This window comes from Trematosphaeria pertusa, assembly GCF_010094035.1.
Source record: "Trematosphaeria pertusa strain CBS 122368 unplaced genomic scaffold BU26scaffold_3, whole genome shotgun sequence".
NCBI classification, from domain to species: Eukaryota; Fungi; Ascomycota; class Dothideomycetes; order Pleosporales; family Trematosphaeriaceae; genus Trematosphaeria; species Trematosphaeria pertusa.
Window position 1 is genome coordinate 3,421,629 of NW_022987214.1, and position 15,798 is coordinate 3,437,426.

At 56.0% G+C, this 15,798-nt stretch overlaps 7 protein-coding genes across 7 annotated transcripts; 2 read left to right on the forward strand and 5 right to left on the reverse strand.

The window, feature by feature from the left end:
- Positions 1–459: 459 nt before the first annotated feature.
- BU26DRAFT_420286 (striatin Pro11) lies at positions 460–3,138 on the reverse strand (the record flags this gene model as incomplete). The annotated part of the gene is made up of 4 exons (XM_033823355.1): positions 460–719; positions 779–2,632; positions 2,700–2,996; positions 3,072–3,138. 4 exons carry the CDS (start codon positions 3,136–3,138, stop codon positions 460–462), a joined length of 2,478 nt encoding a protein of 825 aa, XP_033689058.1.
- A 1,252-nt stretch (positions 3,139–4,390) lies between these two features.
- On the forward strand, positions 4,391–4,967 carry BU26DRAFT_502145 (histone H2A.Z; the record flags this gene model as incomplete). The annotated part of the gene is made up of 3 exons (XM_033826616.1): positions 4,391–4,406; positions 4,460–4,542; positions 4,647–4,967. The coding sequence occupies 3 exons, from the start codon at positions 4,391–4,393 to the stop codon at positions 4,965–4,967; spliced, it is 420 nt and encodes a 139-aa protein (XP_033689059.1).
- Positions 4,968–6,163: 1,196 nt separating this feature from the next.
- On the reverse strand, positions 6,164–6,633 carry BU26DRAFT_234669 (uncharacterized protein). Its single transcript, XM_033820926.1, has one exon. The coding sequence runs from the start codon at positions 6,532–6,534 to the stop codon at positions 6,274–6,276; it is 261 nt and encodes an 86-aa protein (XP_033689060.1). The 5' UTR covers positions 6,535–6,633; the 3' UTR covers positions 6,164–6,273.
- Positions 6,634–7,217: 584 nt separating this feature from the next.
- Positions 7,218–9,095, reverse strand: BU26DRAFT_502146 (uncharacterized protein; the record flags this gene model as incomplete). Its single annotated transcript, XM_033826617.1, has 3 exons — positions 7,218–8,113; positions 8,163–8,715; positions 8,763–9,095. 3 exons carry the CDS (start codon positions 9,093–9,095, stop codon positions 7,218–7,220), a joined length of 1,782 nt encoding a protein of 593 aa, XP_033689061.1.
- Positions 9,096–10,916: 1,821 nt separating this feature from the next.
- Positions 10,917–12,688, reverse strand: BU26DRAFT_234672 (uncharacterized protein). The gene has a single exon (XM_033820927.1). The coding sequence runs from the start codon at positions 12,556–12,558 to the stop codon at positions 11,239–11,241; it is 1,320 nt and encodes a 439-aa protein (XP_033689062.1). The 5' UTR covers positions 12,559–12,688; the 3' UTR covers positions 10,917–11,238.
- A 60-nt stretch (positions 12,689–12,748) lies between these two features.
- On the forward strand, positions 12,749–14,291 carry BU26DRAFT_234754 (ubiquitin fusion-degradation protein). The gene is made up of 3 exons (XM_033820929.1): positions 12,749–12,923; positions 12,983–13,303; positions 13,356–14,291. Exons 1-3 carry the CDS (start codon positions 12,921–12,923, stop codon positions 14,109–14,111), a joined length of 1,080 nt encoding a protein of 359 aa, XP_033689063.1. The 5' UTR covers positions 12,749–12,920; the 3' UTR covers positions 14,112–14,291.
- Positions 14,292–14,430: 139 nt separating this feature from the next.
- BU26DRAFT_234765 (uncharacterized protein) lies at positions 14,431–15,703 on the reverse strand. The gene is made up of 5 exons (XM_033820930.1): positions 15,674–15,703; positions 15,287–15,554; positions 15,196–15,225; positions 15,064–15,133; positions 14,431–14,956 (listed from the first exon to the last, which is right to left on the reverse strand). The coding sequence occupies exons 2-5, from the start codon at positions 15,347–15,349 to the stop codon at positions 14,613–14,615; spliced, it is 507 nt and encodes a 168-aa protein (XP_033689064.1). The 5' UTR covers positions 15,350–15,554; positions 15,674–15,703; the 3' UTR covers positions 14,431–14,612.
- Positions 15,704–15,798: the final 95 nt, after the last annotated feature.

Sequence of the window (15,798 nt, forward strand, 5' to 3'; positions counted from 1 at the left end):
ATCTATTCTCCATGCCATGCCTCTCTCATCGTCCACACCAAGCCTGTCCTCTCGCCCGCATTTCATCCCATCCCATCCCATATATATAGTACAGCTACAGTGTGTAGGAAGATCAGGGCAGTCCAAGAGAAACCACGTGGTCTTAGAAAGCTCAAAGCTCAAAAGTCGCCATGCTATCGCTATCTTTTGATGACGCCCCGCAACCATGCATTAAGTGTTCAGTGCCCGAAGCACATGAGATGCCGCCGACAAAACCGCGAACAAGTTTCATCGACATACAAATGACAGGAGAAAAGAGGGGATCATACAAGAAGGGTAAAGATTCAATGTTTCGCCAAAAGAATTACGAGGTTCCCGTAGTCGATCGTTCCAAGTCCTTCCATATGCGCGCGCTGTTGTGAGGGGATGTGATAGCTAGAAATGTGGCAATGACGTTCAAGTCGGGTGTAGTGGATCACCTTATCTGGCGAAAACCTTGACAACGCCGTCTCCGCCGGCTGAGACCACTAAACGCCCGTCTTGACTCCACACTACGCTGCAAACACCCTCGCCGCGCATGATGCGATGGGCGGTAATTTCCTGCGTGCAAATGCGTTTATCAAGCGACCAGAAGCGGATGGACGCATCGTGACCGGCCGATACAGCTTCGCGACCGTCCTTGCTGATGGAGAGGGAAGAGATGGCCGAGGGGTGCGCTAGCATGCTATATGTACATTGTCCTGACGGAGCGAGTTAGCGCTCTGGACCTAAGATGGGAAAGTAGGAGAATAGAACTTACCAGAATTGGCATCGTAAAACCGGATGAACTGGTCTTCGTGGCCGCTAATAATCACCCCTTCGATGCCACCGGCGCTACTTGATCCTGTCGGGCCATGCACGACGCCCTCTTCCTCGGAGACGCCTCGGCCAGTCTCCTGCGAAGCTGTTCCCTCTATGCTCTGTGAGGTGGTAACGACGGAAGTTATCCCAGTCGCAGGAGTCCCATCATACGTCTCAGCGCTGGCCATGCCGATAACCTCCTCGCCGGTCCGAGTGTCGTATACAAGGATCGAAGCATCCGAGAAAGATACCACAAAGTTCTCGCCTGCCGGCGAAAGCGGGGCGATGCAAGTCGGTGAAGGATGCGTTGCTCGCTCGATTGTATGTACGAGCATGTAATGGAACGGGGTGGAGGTAGCGACGCTTGGCTGCGGCGACGAAGGGTAGTTTGACCCAGAGGTAACAGAATGCCGTCGACTTCCTCCTATACCTCTTCGTGAACCCGATTGTGGCGAGACCAATTGTGGAGGTGCGCTCACAGCCCAGATCTTAATGGTCCCATCCGCAGATCCCGAAGCGAGGAGGACCCGATCTGGACCGCCATAGTTGTTACAGTCAGTTCCGAATACGGAAGCGCATGTCGCCGGAAGGACACAGACGGTCCAGACAGCATCTGTATGGCCGTCAAGCGTTGCCTTTGGATCCACACGTCCCCTTTCCCACACTCGAACAGTAGCATCTTGTCCTCCGGAGAATATCCATCCGTCACCAGACACTCGGCCGCCTGTTGAGAAAGATGCCGAAGATGGACATGCTGCAAGAGACGTGACTATTCCATCGTGGCCTCGGTGAGACCAATATGGGGAGATATCGAGATCGTTGCTCATACTGTGCTGGTTGGCGTAGCTGGCTGGGATAATCCACCTCTTGATCATGCCATCATCGCCAGCTGTGCAAATTTCCGGCTCTGTGGGACTGCCGCCTCCGGTGAAGATAACTGATCTAACGACATCAAGATGTCCGCGCAGAGCAAATCGGACCTTGAAGTTCTGCGGGTCAGAGCGGGTACCCTGGCCGCTGGCTTCACGGGTGTCCCCCTGACTCTGCCGCCTGCGGTGCAGGTCTAGACTTGTTCTTCGCTTTCCATGGCGTGGCGGAGACTTGGAAGGGATGTTATTTGCACTGGGGAACATTTCAGTGTCCGGTCTTCGTGGAGGCGGCGCTTCCTGAGGTATCTCTGTGATTGGCTCTTCAAAATTCCAACTCTCCGAGTCTGCTGCGTTCATCTGAGTAGAACCCAGAGTCCCTTCTTCTCTATTTGGTATTTGCCGCCCATGATTGTCAAATGTGTGGGTAACTTTTTCGATCTGCTCCTCGGGCACGGATGCGAAGCTTTGCGGAGCCTGCGATTGCGATTGTTGGCCCAAGAACTCCGTTGGTGGTCCGGAGTGGGGTGGGAGCGGTACCTGACTGGACGGCTCTCGTGTCATCTGAGGTGCTTGGTGGAACTGCTGCGCCTGGTGAGGTAGATTATGGAGCTCGGAGGTAGGAATGGACGGCGGTTGGTGATTGGGCATAGACGTGTTCGGCATGGTAGGCAGCTGCGACTGCATCTTTTGACGGTGTTGTTGCTGGAGATACATCTCCTCCATTGAAGCATCCCCATGATTCAAGAATCCGGAGCCGTTCCCGAGCCCATGTAGGCCCTGCTGTGGGGCCGGTTGAGGGGGCGGTGTCAGAAGGTAGGTTATCTCGTCTAAACACTGCCTCATGTATAATCTCGATTTCTCGCGTAGGTTGTCTCGCTCCGCTTCTGCTCGCTCGGAGAGTTCGGGATCCACGTCGAGGAAGGAGTTGTGGTGCTTGTTTGGTGCTGCACAAGGACAAGGTTAGCTGTGCACGAAGTCTTAAAATTTGAAGAATGGAGCATGCTCGCTCACGCTTTTTAGGTTCCATACCACTCTTGGAAGCCGCCTTAGCCTTTGCGTCCTTCTTTTCATCTGCTGCCGCTTGGGCATCCCCTCCCGCAGCAGCAGCCTTATTCTTGGCACGCTCGTTCGTCAATGCCTGCTCGAGCATGCGTATGTGCTTGTTCAGCTGGTCATTCAGCTTCTTCGCGCTGCGAACCTCGCCCTCCTGCTTCGCGATTTTTGCTTTCATCTCTGCGCGCTCGATGTCCCAGGCGTTTCTTGCGCGCTCATGGTTGTGCCATTCCAGCTGTAGGAAGCGCATAACTCCTGCAAGCGACGTCAGTCTATAATCACTTCATCGAGAGCATGTGCGACATGCTAACGAAAAATGCAGCCTCTTACCCTGCAGCGTGTACTCAGTCCCTGTAGGCGCATTACTATCTCCGCCGCCAGGGCCGCCCGCATTCATGGCCGTGGGCGACTGCCATGCCATGACGCAGGTTCTCTGCTTTTATGTAGTGTAAAGTCAGGTAGTCCGCGCGGGTTGACATGCGGCGTCGGGTCGCGAGGGTTCGATGGATAGCTGGCCGAAACGAGGAGCTCGGATGTTTCGTAGGACACTCGGGTCGGCTGGGGAGGGCGGCGGTGCGGCGTGGTAATAGACAGCGTGCGCGGAAGAAAGGTGAGGGCATGCGCAATGCAGCTACAACGACAGCCGCATCACTGCGCGGATTGCATGGGAAAAGGGAGATGTCAGTTCACGGTCGTCGACGGTTGGGTGCCAAGTCCGCGCCTTCCCTTTCTGAGCCTTAGCGCGCTGCATGCTGCTGTCCCAATCCATCGCAAGGGACCTCAACATGTACGGCAATCGTCGTGTTACTCGCGAACGGTCTTGTACTATGAGTTTGACGCCGTATTGTCCATGCAGAAGCCGGTGATTGGTTATACTGTGCTTTTTGTCTGATATTTTCCAGTCCCCGTCACCCTGGGTTCATTATACGAGCCATCGATGCCGAGAGCGAATGGCTTCACTTTGGCTGAGACTCTCAGTTACGATGTAGGGCTTGTCTGCTATTTCTTGTCCATTTCAAGTAGTCATCTTGAGTATGCTACGGCACTTTGTAAGTGTTTGTTCTCTCTCATAGCTCGTCGAAGACTCTTCCGAGCTGTCTGTCTTCAATCCCCATCGGGAAGCACATTAATCCCACCCAACCTTTGGCCTCCTTCTATCATGTTGTCACAGTCTCTGCTTCTCCTTGAGCCTGCCGTCAGTCTTTCATGTTACCCTTTGCGGAATCGGGCCTTCCTTGCTGTACCCACTCTCTTCATCCGTTTCGCCACGACCCGAGGACGTTGCCCGAGCACGTGAGTATAGGCAATGTCTACTCTACAGCATAATCGCCACTAGCCTGGACGCCTACAAGAGAGCGGCTTATTCCCTCTTAACGTTCCCCTCCCGCCTGTCCACGGCCCGAGTCACCGACAGGGAGATCGCCCAGATTCAACGTCACGTGTTCCTCAGCCGAGTCCTCTTTCCTTTTCGGTTTAACGCGCCTCGAGCCTTCGCAACTCACAACATTCCTTTGACCTCCCCATCCCCCAGCCACCCCACCGACCTCTCCGCCACCCACATCGAACGCGACACGAAACTCTGGCAACTTGGTCGCGCACTCATATTCATACCATCGCTACCGACAACACCCCCGAAATAACCAGCAAACATGCCTGGCGGTAAAGGTACGCGTTGACCTCACAGCTCGCTGCAGCCACGCAGCTAACAGCAATCGCAGGAAAAACCGGCGGCAAGACCGGCGGAAAAGGCGACTCGCACGTCAAAACCACAAAGTCGCACTCCGCGAAGGCGGGCCTGCAGGTAAGCAGTCGCGTCTTGAGCCCCTCCATCATCATCCGGCCCCTCGCCAACACGCGCGCATCGAGTCATAACAACAACGCGCTGACCGTGCACTTTGATAACAGTTCCCCTGCGGTCGCATAAAGCGCCATCTACGCACCATCACCCGCCAAAAGACGCGCATCGGCGCCAAAGCCTCCATCTACCTAACCGCCGTGCTCGAATACCTGACGGCCGAAGTGCTCGAGCTGGCCGGCAACGCCGCCAAGGATCTCAAGGTCAAGCGTATCACGCCGCGCCACCTACAGCTCGCGATCCGCGGTGACGAGGAGCTGGACACGCTCATTCGCGCGACCATCGCTTTCGGAGGCGTTCTGCCACACATCAACCGCGCACTGCTGCTGAAGGTGGAGCAGAAGAAGAAGGGGAAGCCTGTTGAGGTGTAAGTGGGACGTGCATCATGGGCATCTTTGTGGCAAAATGGTATTTAGGGAATAAGGCAGACGGCTAGGCATCAGTAACAAGCAGCAAGACCCTTGCGACTGCCGATGTTCGAGGCTGAGAAAGGATGGCGAGGCTTCTTTCGTTTGTGTTGCGTGTTCGGCACTTCTCTCCCTTCTATTCAGGCGACGTGTGTGGCAAGAGCATATGCCCGGGTTCGCCGAGTGAGTGTCTGGTTTGAGGGGAACGGCAGGATAGGTTGTCTTACCTTTCTTTTTCCATTACAGGGCGCGTGTGTGCGGGCCGGTGTTGGGTATGGATGGGGCTTCTTCGGTTCCACAAACTATGTAGCAACAGGGAAGCTTTTCAGTGCTCCACTAATTCAGGGAGAAATGCTTGTACCACTGTTGCGTTGTTGTGTGTGACTCTCCAACTTCATCCCCGCCAACGCTCTGACTTTGCGGAACTAACATGTCTCTTTTCTTACATTCTAGATTGCTTTCACGCGTCTCCAATCAAGCATCTCTACCTTTGGAAAAGCACGACGTTGCTTCGGTGACCACATTACATACATTCAGGAGATTGATTACATCCCCATCCCAACCTTGAATAGAGACCAACGCCGTTATTTACTTCTTTCTTGTAGCCGAAGAGACAATGATAGGTACCTCCAACTCAACGCTCATCCCGCTAGCAGAACGCCATCTTTCTTCCAAGGTGCTCATTGACCGTGCCGCCTAGGTACATAGTTAGGCGCGCAGAGCAACAAGCCAAAAAAGGCACTTTCTCTACTGCACTGCAACATCGACTAACGAGCTTCTGAACCGCTTTGCGCATGAGTGCGCTTTGCCGCTCGTTGAGGAAACCAGCTCCATGCCCATGATATACCATACGGAGGCCTGGGAAACACGAAGCGGGCGAAGACTGAGGATATACAAGGTTATCTCGAAAATGCCGTTACCAAAACCACGAACATAGCGGGAAAGCTGGGAACGTTGGAAGCTTGCAAGCAAAAGATACCAGACGTGGTACCCGTATATTAAAAAGCGCATATTACAATACATACTAGTAGCGAACGTCGTTGCTGCCATCGAGAAGAAACCAAATCGTACCAGTTCAGTTCAATTCAATCCCATCCAAGCAAACAGATTCCGCAAATATCCAATCCCCGTCGAAAACACGCCCAAAAGTGCCGCAACAAGCCCTGCAGTCGTCATTAAAACATGGCCGTCTCGTATATGCAGGCTGCTAAAAAAGCGGAAAGAAGAGTCGAAAACAGGAAGAAACGCAATAAACGCAATAAACGCCGTGCTATGAGCATTGACAAGGACACGGCGGTCGAAGAAAGGGGTAGTAACAAGACGCGATGACGCCGGTGTAAATGATGCTAGAGGCAGTGAATAGGATAAAGACAAAGCTCGTGGTCGTGATTCGGCGGCTCATGAATCGTTGTGGTTGCCCACTTGATGCGCTCTTTAGCCTTCTTTGGTGTCGTGATGAGCGGTTGTATATTGTCGACGTCGTAGGAGCTATGTTGTCCTCGCGGGTCGTGCGGGAATGCGGGGTCGTCATCGTCGTCGAGGTGCGTTGATTGCGGTATACCAGCGGAAAGAAGAGGAGAAGAAGGGTAGAAACAAAAGGCGCTGCACGCTGATCATTCGAACGGCGCCAGCCCGCCAGTGCAGACACTTCGCATCGCCGACAGATGTACTATAGTTCGAAATCGCGATAGTGGCATCAACGACGGGGCAACACCATCGAGCGAACGCTCTAGGCGACGTAAGTTTGACTTATAAAGTCAAACTCGGAAGATCGTACAACAATTCCACGGCCCAGAATGTTCACTCGTGTTCTTAGCCTGCAATGGCAATGCCAGGAGAAGGGGAGAAGGAGAAAGAGATAAAACCAGAAAGAGATAATCTCCATGCAGCATGCCAACAAACTAATACATTCCCTCCAAGAAAACACGAAATAAGCAAGAACAACAGATATCCAAAATATCCATGAGATGCTTTTTCAGTACCCAAATCGGAAATGCGAGGGGAGGGGCCCGAGCCCCATCAGATGTAGTGTCTACTGTCGTAGCGTCATTCTTCGTATCGTCGTGAGAGTAGGTCGTCCCGGGGAAAGGCCAAGGTATAGAATACTGAGGCCGTAAACATCATCATCTCTCGTCCGAAGTCTTCTTCTGCGCATGCCGTGGGACGAACATACTTCTTTCCAGTCAAGTTAATGCGAGATCGCCTCTGCGACTCTCACTGTCCGACGAGAATCTCCACGTTGGACTGCGACGACAGCTCATCGCTGCCACGACCCTGGTGGCCGTTCTGTCGCGATCGGCTGAACCCGGTTCCCCGCTCCGGAAGGGGACCTCGGGGTTGCCTCGACGGGCGGTCATCGTAGTTGTTGCCGCCGAAGGTTCGATGGCCGCCGATAGGGCCGGGGTTCTCCCAGGATGTCATTTGTCGCAGAGCACGTGGGCTTCCGCCCTGCCCGAAGCCTGATCCGATCTGCATACGACCCAACTCACGCTCCAGCAGACCCTCGTCGCGCTGGGCCATAGAGCCGGTTGTTGGAGTACCGTTAGGGTTTGTCGATGTAGCCCCGCCGCCGAATGACAGGCCTTCGATATTTGGACCACCAAGGCGGCCGATGGGATGACTTGCAGTCGAAGGCGCCGGGGAAGGAGTATAGGATCGGAGATCGGCATATGATTTGGCAGCTCGCAGATTAGGCGCCGCAGCCAAACCGCCTGGAGAATCGGGAAACCCAAGCAATCCGGACGCTTGCCGTCCGAACACGCTATAGAAACCCTCGGAACCGCGAACATCACTGAAGTCCGTGGTTGCGGCACGGTTGAGCCCGCGACGGGGTTGCTCATTTGGGTGGCTCGAGGGTACTTGCGGCATGGGTGGGCTCAGGCCTTGACCGTTGTGGGGGTTGTGCACCTTGAAAATGTGCAACTGACGGTTGTGCTGCTCACCCTTGGAAATGTGCATGAGACCCAACTGGTGCGCGAGCGTGTGAACGATGCGCCGTTGCGTAGGCGCCAAAGTGGATGGGAAGGTCATGCTTTCGCGGTCGTCTGACTCCTTGAAGAGCAACAGCTGGGAATAGAACTGCAAAACTTGGGGATCGTTGAGGTCTACTTCTGCATCATGATTAGCGGAATAAAGCGAAGGAAGCCTTAAGCCACGCACCGAGTTTGGGAGGTCGCATACCGGAGACTGGGGATGGAGATGTAGCAGGTATGTGAGAAGCAAGAGAGCTGAAGGATGGTTGGGTCTGCAGATTCCCAGGCATTGGCCTGTGCTGCTCCTCCAGCTGTCCGCGACGCTCCCGCTTCTCGCGCTCGATCCGCTCGCGCTCAGCGAGCGGAAGCATCTTCTTGTATTCCACGCGAAGCTTCCTGCCGTGCAACTCAAAGTGGTTCATTGCCTCGATCACTTGGGCCGTCTCCTCGGCAGTGGTGAAGTTGGCAAATGCCAGGCCTCTGAAGACACCGTTGTCGAAATGGTAGTTGAAGGCATAGGGTAGCGGCAGGCGCAGGTCGGTCATCAGCTGTACCAGCTGCTCCTTCTTGACGGCGAACGGAATGTTCTTGATGACGATTGCCGTCGGGATGAGCTCTTCGTCTGAGTCATGCGAATACTGATTTGCATGCATGTTGGGGTTGAGCAGCGAATTCGGGTGCGAGGTGCCCAGCCCAGGCAGGGCGAAGGTTGGGAGACCTTGCGGCTGATCAAGCCATCCCTACGGACATCAGCATTTGAGCTTGCTCTCTTAGTTGCATCACTTACCGTGGGTAGCGCGCTTCGGCCGCGTCCTTGCTGCTTCATGCGTGCGGCGGCGCCCCCCAGAGAGCCGAGAGCAGTGTTTTGGGCAAAGGCATTTGTGTTCCAGGCGGGCGTGCCCACGTCGTAGCTGTATGCTGAGTGAATCGTCGCGTTCAGGCGCTCGTAGTTGCGCGGCTGGTCGTATCCACGGGCGTGGTCCTCTGCTGTGTACAGGCCGCCGGGCGGGAGCTGTCCGTATGCGTCGAACTGGCGCGAGGGCTGGCGGTGCAGCGTCTGCGGCTGGTGGCGATGCGAGCCGGGCGACCGCGATGACGGCGGGTCGTACGCGGAGTACATGGCGGGCGGAGAGTGAAGGGGGAGCTGGGCAGCAGAGGTGGAAAATTAGGGCAGGCCGTGAGGTACAGGGTCGTTTAGTACATCTGCCGCCAAGGCCAGGCGCGGCGGCGGATCAGAATAGCTCGGGCACGTCAGGGTCCGGGAACGAGCGAGACCAGATGGCCGTCGCGAGGGCAGAATCTGAGGCGATGAATAGGGGAGCAGGGTGCCAGCGCGGCCAGGGACGCGGACGGGCAGGTCGACGTTGGCTGGTGGATGGTGTTTGGGCTAAGGACAGGGTTGGCGGGTCCAGCTCCTTTCTCCTTTTGCACACCGTCGTCAGTCGTAATGAGCCGCAGCAGCCCGGTGGGTCGCGCGCCGACGGGCTCCTCGCGGTCGTCGGATCAGGAATCGGCTGCACGCGTGGGCGGCGCAGGAGGCGGGCGAGAGGCAAGAGGGCGGGCAGCGGTGCTGGTGGAGAGAGCGTGTGGTGTGCGAAAACAGAGGTGGTGGGCGTGCGACTGCTAGCTCGGCGGGGGATGACGGCTTGAGGCCTGGGGCGCACTGGATCCGGCACAGGCAGGGCAGGGCACTGTGCACCGCAGAGACGGTTCACAGCAAAGACGACAAGCAGCACAGGCAGGTGTCAGCGGCGACGTGAGGGCGGCTGACTCACGCAGAAGGTTTCATTCTACAGACGGGCAGGCTGCGGCAGCGTGTGAAGGCCGCCTGGGGCTTCATTGGCTCTCGACCTCCATGTCTCTCGTCTTTGCCCCCTATTCAATAAAAGCCTCGCTGGACGGCGCTGCAAGAGACGGTACCTTGGTACTCGCGTTTTATACAATCATTTACCCTGCCGCTACACACGGGGATTGCGGCAGCCTCACTTCCCTGGTCCTGGCACCGTGATAGCAGAACGCTCAGCGGCATATGATAAGAGACCGCGAAAGCCCGCGCGATGGCTCGCGGATGCCTCCCGCTGCTTCACTCCAAGCCTTCAAGCCGTCGCAGCCTGAGGCGCACGCCCTGGCCTTCCATCCACGTTTTCATGGTGTGGCGGCCCGTCGCGCTCCGCGCTGTCTAGTCCGCCTGTAGCTCGCCTTTAGGTTCGGGCGAAGCCATTCGTACTTTTTCTCGCTAGGTGCTGTCTTGGACATGCTTGCTTTTTTGCGTAGACTTTCACCATGCAGTATTCTGCCTATTCTGAGAGCTCGGGGCGCGGGGTCGGAGGTGGGAGGAGGGGAGGTCAAGGTCGGGTGTCCGACGCGTGTGTATCAGCTGCCCAACCCGCGTCGCCACTGAAGATCTCCGGCCTGTCATTCGGCCCTTCGCGCGGCTCCTGGGTGTTGGAAAGGGAGTCGGAGCACAGCGGCGGATTGGCTGCGTCCAGGGCTCAGATGTGTGTGGATGATGCGCGCTATAGCACACCAACGAGGAGAACACGCTGATTGCACCGCGTCGACGAACACTATTGCAGAGAGAGGTTACCACGAGGTCACATTGTTCTTGCGGTATGCACATGCGCACAAAAGCAGTCACGGTGGGAGGACGTGAGCGTCGCACAACAGCTATGCAACCTGCGTTGCATCTTCATTCGAGGAGGCTGCTACGCCGCAATGCCATCGCAGCCGCCCCGAGCGGTTGCAACCGCATCTCTCGCTCTCGCCTTTCCGACTGGCTGGAGACGCAGAAATAGATCCTGTGATTGCCGCAAACGCGCATCAAATTTCAATCACATGATCGCAACCGAGTGAGCGGCTGGAGAGGCCGACAAGTGGGCCGCCTTGTGTCGCGGGGCGGCTCGTAGCCTCTCACGGTGTGGAATTCTCCGGATAGAACGACGTGCGTAACAGCTACCCTGGAGGCCTCCGCGGGTGCGCACAATGAAGCGTATAGTCAGCTGTACGAGCAATCCTACTTATTTGTACGGCGAGCCCCTAAATCTGGAGAATTCCCTACCGCAAGAGCGTGTCCACGTCGGCGGGATCTCTTTCCGCAGCCCGTTGAACCGGCTCCTCTATTGGCGATAACATTGTAAACATGATGCGTCTCATCGCAACTGAGAGGAAATGCCCTTGGTGTCGCGAATTGCTCTCGGAGAACACTGGTACAAGTCTCTCCCGTTGAACGGTGTGACTTAGTTTCGAGCGATGCAATGGAGGGTTCAGTCTTCGAAGTCCAGTAGTCTTGACCATTCCGTCTCTCCGACGCGGCGGAACTCGGCGCCAGCTTCGAACTGTCCATTTTGCCCCCACGCTTGCATTGTCTCGGTATCGTAGGGCCCGTTGATGTCTCCCTCGGGCGCGGTAAGCCAGTGAAATTCCCATTGCACATCCGGACTCGGATTCTTCCAGTCCTCGCCCGTCTCTCGCTTGTATTGGCGCATAATCATCTCGCGGGGAAGCTCGTAGACATTTTCCACGCCCCGATCCGTCAAGCGGCTTGCGCATTCGGTGATGGCGTCGATCGCCTCTTTTGCCTTGGTTGCGGCAGCTTCCTGGGCTAGATCTGGTTCCACGTCCATTTCTTGGCTTTTCTTCTTCTTGTTCCATGTAGTGGTCTTCTTCTTGGGAACAGCCTTCCCATGCCGCACTAGTGCCTCCATAGGCGTCTCCCCCACATCCAGATGCAGGATCATTGTAGAGAGTACATCGCTTGTAACAATGGAGTCCTCAGCTCGTTCGCGTTCCCTACGCTCGGCCTCCCTCTTTTCGTGCGCTTCTTTCGCGCGCTTAATGTCCTTTTTAGATACGCCATCTAACCATGCATCCTGTGCGGCTTCGGGGTCATAGGCTTTCCGGACGTAATTGCCGGCCTCATCGAAGCGCCCTTCTTCCTGTTCGGCTTTCATATTAAAGGCGTCTAGCTTCGGCGCATGTCTCTTCTTGCCTCCGGCGCCTATCTCTTCGTCCATGCCGGGATCCAGCCTGTCGCGCTCCTCTTCGTCATCCTCACTCTCACTACTGCTCCCAACCTCATCCGTCTGCATGGCTGTGCCCGCACGAAAATCGACGGCAACATGCCCTCCAGACTTGCTAGTGTCCTCCTGTCCCTCTATTTCGTTGTCTTGCAAAAAGCGCAGCTGCTTCTTCCTTTTATCCCCGCGTCGAGTATCCTCGTCCTGCTCATCATCCTTGTCCTCCTCTGCAAACATATCGTCATCGTCATCGTCATCCTTTTTGGGGGCAGACTTTTTGCTTCGGGCTTCGGCGCGAGTGTCGAAGTTCTCGGTAGAGCTGTCCGAATCGTAGCCGTCGATGTTCACGGCGTTGCGCTTTATTCCAGCGCCTTTCCCGATGACATCAGCCTCTAGGGCAGGGTCGTCTTCATCGTCGTTATCTGGAGCAAGAGTTGAGGGATTCCGCGGGTCGAAGCGAGGTTTCTTCGCCGAAGGCTCGTCAATGTCCTGGTGGTGAGTTCGAGTGAAATGATCCCCGGCGCGTTTTGGCCGCGCGGGATTGAAGTTGCCCGAAGAGCTCGCCATGATGGGTAATAGGCGCTGGCACTCGGCAGCGCAGATACACGGGGAGGATGTTGCTGTGTGCGGCTTGGAGTGACGTCCGGATATTTGGAGCCTCTGGCTTCTCGAGCTGGAAGCTTGGGCCAGTGCGGCGTCGTTCCGTTCCGAAACGGATGCGCCAAGGTTTCGCGGATGGCCTGTCTGGACCACCGTGGAGTTACCTAGCACCTTGCACTTCGTCATTCACTGCTGATTATTACCGTCGGTCGACATTTACCTGAAAGGCCAGCTCTCGCACTTTGCCAGCCACTTCTTGCTACGCACTTCGTTTGCTTGCTTCACCAGCATACCCGCACCTGCCTCTTATAGAAGGCCCGCCTGTCGACATGGTAGGAGCCAACCCCGCCACTTCTCCCGACTACTACCTATCTAACTGAGCTTAACCCAGTTCCACTCCAACTATTACGACGAAGACGACCCGATGGCTATGTACCAGCAAGCCATGCTGCGCCGCGGCGGCGCTCCCCGGCGCTTCGACGAGTACTTCCGCTGCTATCCCATCGCCATGCTCCCGGGACCGGATCGCGAAGAGGCAAACCATGGCGGCAAGGTGTTCCTCCCGCCCAGCGCGCTGGACAAGCTCACTAGGCTGCACATCACATATCCTATGCTCTTTGAGCTCATAAATGGCGCAAAAGACGGAAAGAAGACACATGCCGGTGTGCTGGAGTTCATTGCAGAGGAGGGAAAGATCTATCTGCCATACTGGGTGAGTACGCTTCGGGCTGCCTGGCCTCTGCCGCACTAACACCATGTCACAGCTTATGCAGACTCTGCTACTTGAGCCAGGGGACCTCCTGCAAGTCAAGTCCACCGACGTCCCCCTCGGAACCTTCATCAAACTGCAGCCTCAGGACTCTTCTTTCCTCGAGATATCAGATCCCAAGGCAGTATTAGAGAACGCCTTCCGGAACTTCGCTTGCCTTACCAAGGGGGATGTCTTCACATTCTCCTATAACGACAACGTGTATAGCATCGCCGTGCTCGAAACGAAACCGGCACATTCCAGCAACGCAATATGCACGTTAGAGACAGATCTGTCTGTCGACTTTGCGCCGCCGGTTGGCTACGAGGAGCCAAAGCGCACGAGTGGCACCAGTACACCACGGAGCGGCAAGGGAGTCATGGCTGGCAAAGGAGGAACGCTCCATTCGCAGGGCACAATGGCGCAAGCGATCAACTACGCGGCTATCGCACCATCAGCAACCACAGCCGCTGCTGGCGCGAAAGCAACGTCGTCGAACTTCCTGTCAACGGGCCACAAGCTGAGCTCGAAGAGGGGAAGCAAGGCACCCACGCCGCAGGCTTCAACACCAGTCGCCGGGCAATCGACGAATGCCCCGCCGCCAACAATACGGAGGACCAATGGCCCGCAACCGCTTAGGTTACCACCCGGGAAGCTTTTCTTTGGGTATGAGGTCAAGCCGCTAAAGAGCAAGGAAGGTGCCACGGAGGAGGAATCAAACAACTTCGAGGGCCAAGGTCAGACCCTCCGCAAAAAGAAGGGCGACAAATGAGGCGGCTATTCATAACACGTTTGGCGGTTCAACAACTATCGGGTATTGCGGGTCCAGGGCGTGATCACGCATCTGCAAGGCATCTGATGGCGCTGACTCAAGACGTGGGTGGATCGGCGCGCGGAGTTCATACATAAGACTATAGGAAATAGGAATGGAAATGGCTGCCCGATCACGAGCTACCAATGTATCGATCAACCTAGAGCATGGCACGGGGTCATATACATCTCGAAAGAGCCTTGACCATAAGCATCACGGTTGCACTTGCACTCACAAAGGACAGGCCAAGCAGAGAGTAGTTATTTTCCCCAATAGGCGAACCTTCCGCAGCTGGCTGGACTCCATGGACGTCATGCCGACTAAACCCCCCTCGTAGTAGTCATGTACAATACGCCATTCCCCCCAAAGCGTTCCGGAAGATCAAATCCATACCCTCCCCTCATCGTTTGGCAGAGAAATGTGCACGAGGCACGACGAAATGTGGTACTTACGTTAAGTTCCTCAGATCTCAGTGTACTTCTCCCTGAAGTGGAGGCCGTCGTTCGGACCCTCCTCCTCGTCGTCGTCGATAGCGTCCTTGACCTTGCTCTTCTTGGCGGCCTTCTTCGACGGCTTGTCGTCGGCGTCAGCATCGGTAGCCTTGCGCTTGCGGCCCGCCTTGCCCTTTGACTTGGCTGGCTTCTCGGCGTCGTCACCATCGTTGTTGTTGTTGGCGCCGTTGGAGATGGAGATGGAAGCGGTGGCCTTGCCGTCCGGGAGCGTCCAGCCCATGTCCTCGTAGATCTGTTGCTGCTCGCGGCGCAGCTTGCCGAGGCGCTGGCGGACGCCTTGGAAGCTGGCGCCGGCTGGGTCGGTCGACGTTAGTACGCGATTGCGCTAGATGAGGAAGGGGGAGTGTGTAGATGAGGGGCGGATAGGGTTGTGGTGCAGTAACGGGACGGGGAATACTCACCTGGCATGGCCTTGACGAACTCGTGGTAGTCGGCGCCGGTGACGTTACCGCGGAGAGCTAGGATGAGGAGCTAAAGGCGCAATGGTTGTAAGTGGGATCAATGCATCAATGAATGTGGTGTGGTGGACGTACACGACGATCGTTCTCGGGGGTCCAGCGGAACTACAGCGTAGTGATTAGCTTCGGACTCCTGGCTTCATAGCTGAGCTGAGCTGGTACATACCTTGTCGCCCTCGCCGTCACCGTGCTCGGCTTTCGCAGCAGCAGCAGACTTCTTCGGTGGCATTGTCGTGTGTGTTTGTGGACTTTAACGTCGGTCGGTAGGTGTAGAATGGGCAACGCCGGGCGATGAGATACGTATCAGATCAAGACGGGTGTGAGAGGGATAGAGGAAAAGAAGTAATGGAGGGGAGATGGCCAGTATTTATGGCTGGGCAGTTGCTGGGCCAGCGGTGAACCCTTGGAAGATTCGCGGTGAAAGTGATGCCGTCCTGATCATGGTGAGCAGAGCGGTGATGAGGAAGGAGTTTCGAGTGGAGGTGTGAAGGTGAAAGAGACTCCGAGAGGAGATAAGGAGGATGGCGGTGAATGAAGTGAATTTCATGAGTACGCGGTTCGATGCTTGGAGAGAATACTACTCTGCAAGGCGGATTGGGACACCCGAATGCCTTCAGTGAGCGTTTCGTTGCAGTCCTAGTCGACTGTCAATGTAGCCGATGAATCTTTTGATGGTAC

Coding starts and splice junctions, on each gene's coding strand:
- BU26DRAFT_234669 (XM_033820926.1), bottom strand. CDS start 6,534: ATGACGACCCCGCATTCCCGCACGACCCGCGAGGACAACATAGCTCCT.
- BU26DRAFT_234672 (XM_033820927.1), bottom strand. CDS start 12,558: ATGGCGAGCTCTTCGGGCAACTTCAATCCCGCGCGGCCAAAACGCGCC.
- BU26DRAFT_234754 (XM_033820929.1), top strand. Junction 13,304..13,355: donor AGATCTATCTGCCATACTGG/GTGAGTACGCTT, acceptor ACCATGTCACAG/CTTATGCAGACTCTGCTACT.
- BU26DRAFT_234765 (XM_033820930.1), bottom strand. CDS start 15,349: ATGCCACCGAAGAAGTCTGCTGCTGCTGCGAAAGCCGAGCACGGTGAC. Junction 15,226..15,286: donor GTGACGGCGAGGGCGACAAG/GTATGTACCAGC, acceptor ACTACGCTGTAG/TTCCGCTGGACCCCCGAGAA. Junction 14,957..15,063: donor GTTCGTCAAGGCCATGCCAG/GTGAGTATTCCC, acceptor CGACCGACCCAG/CCGGCGCCAGCTTCCAAGGC.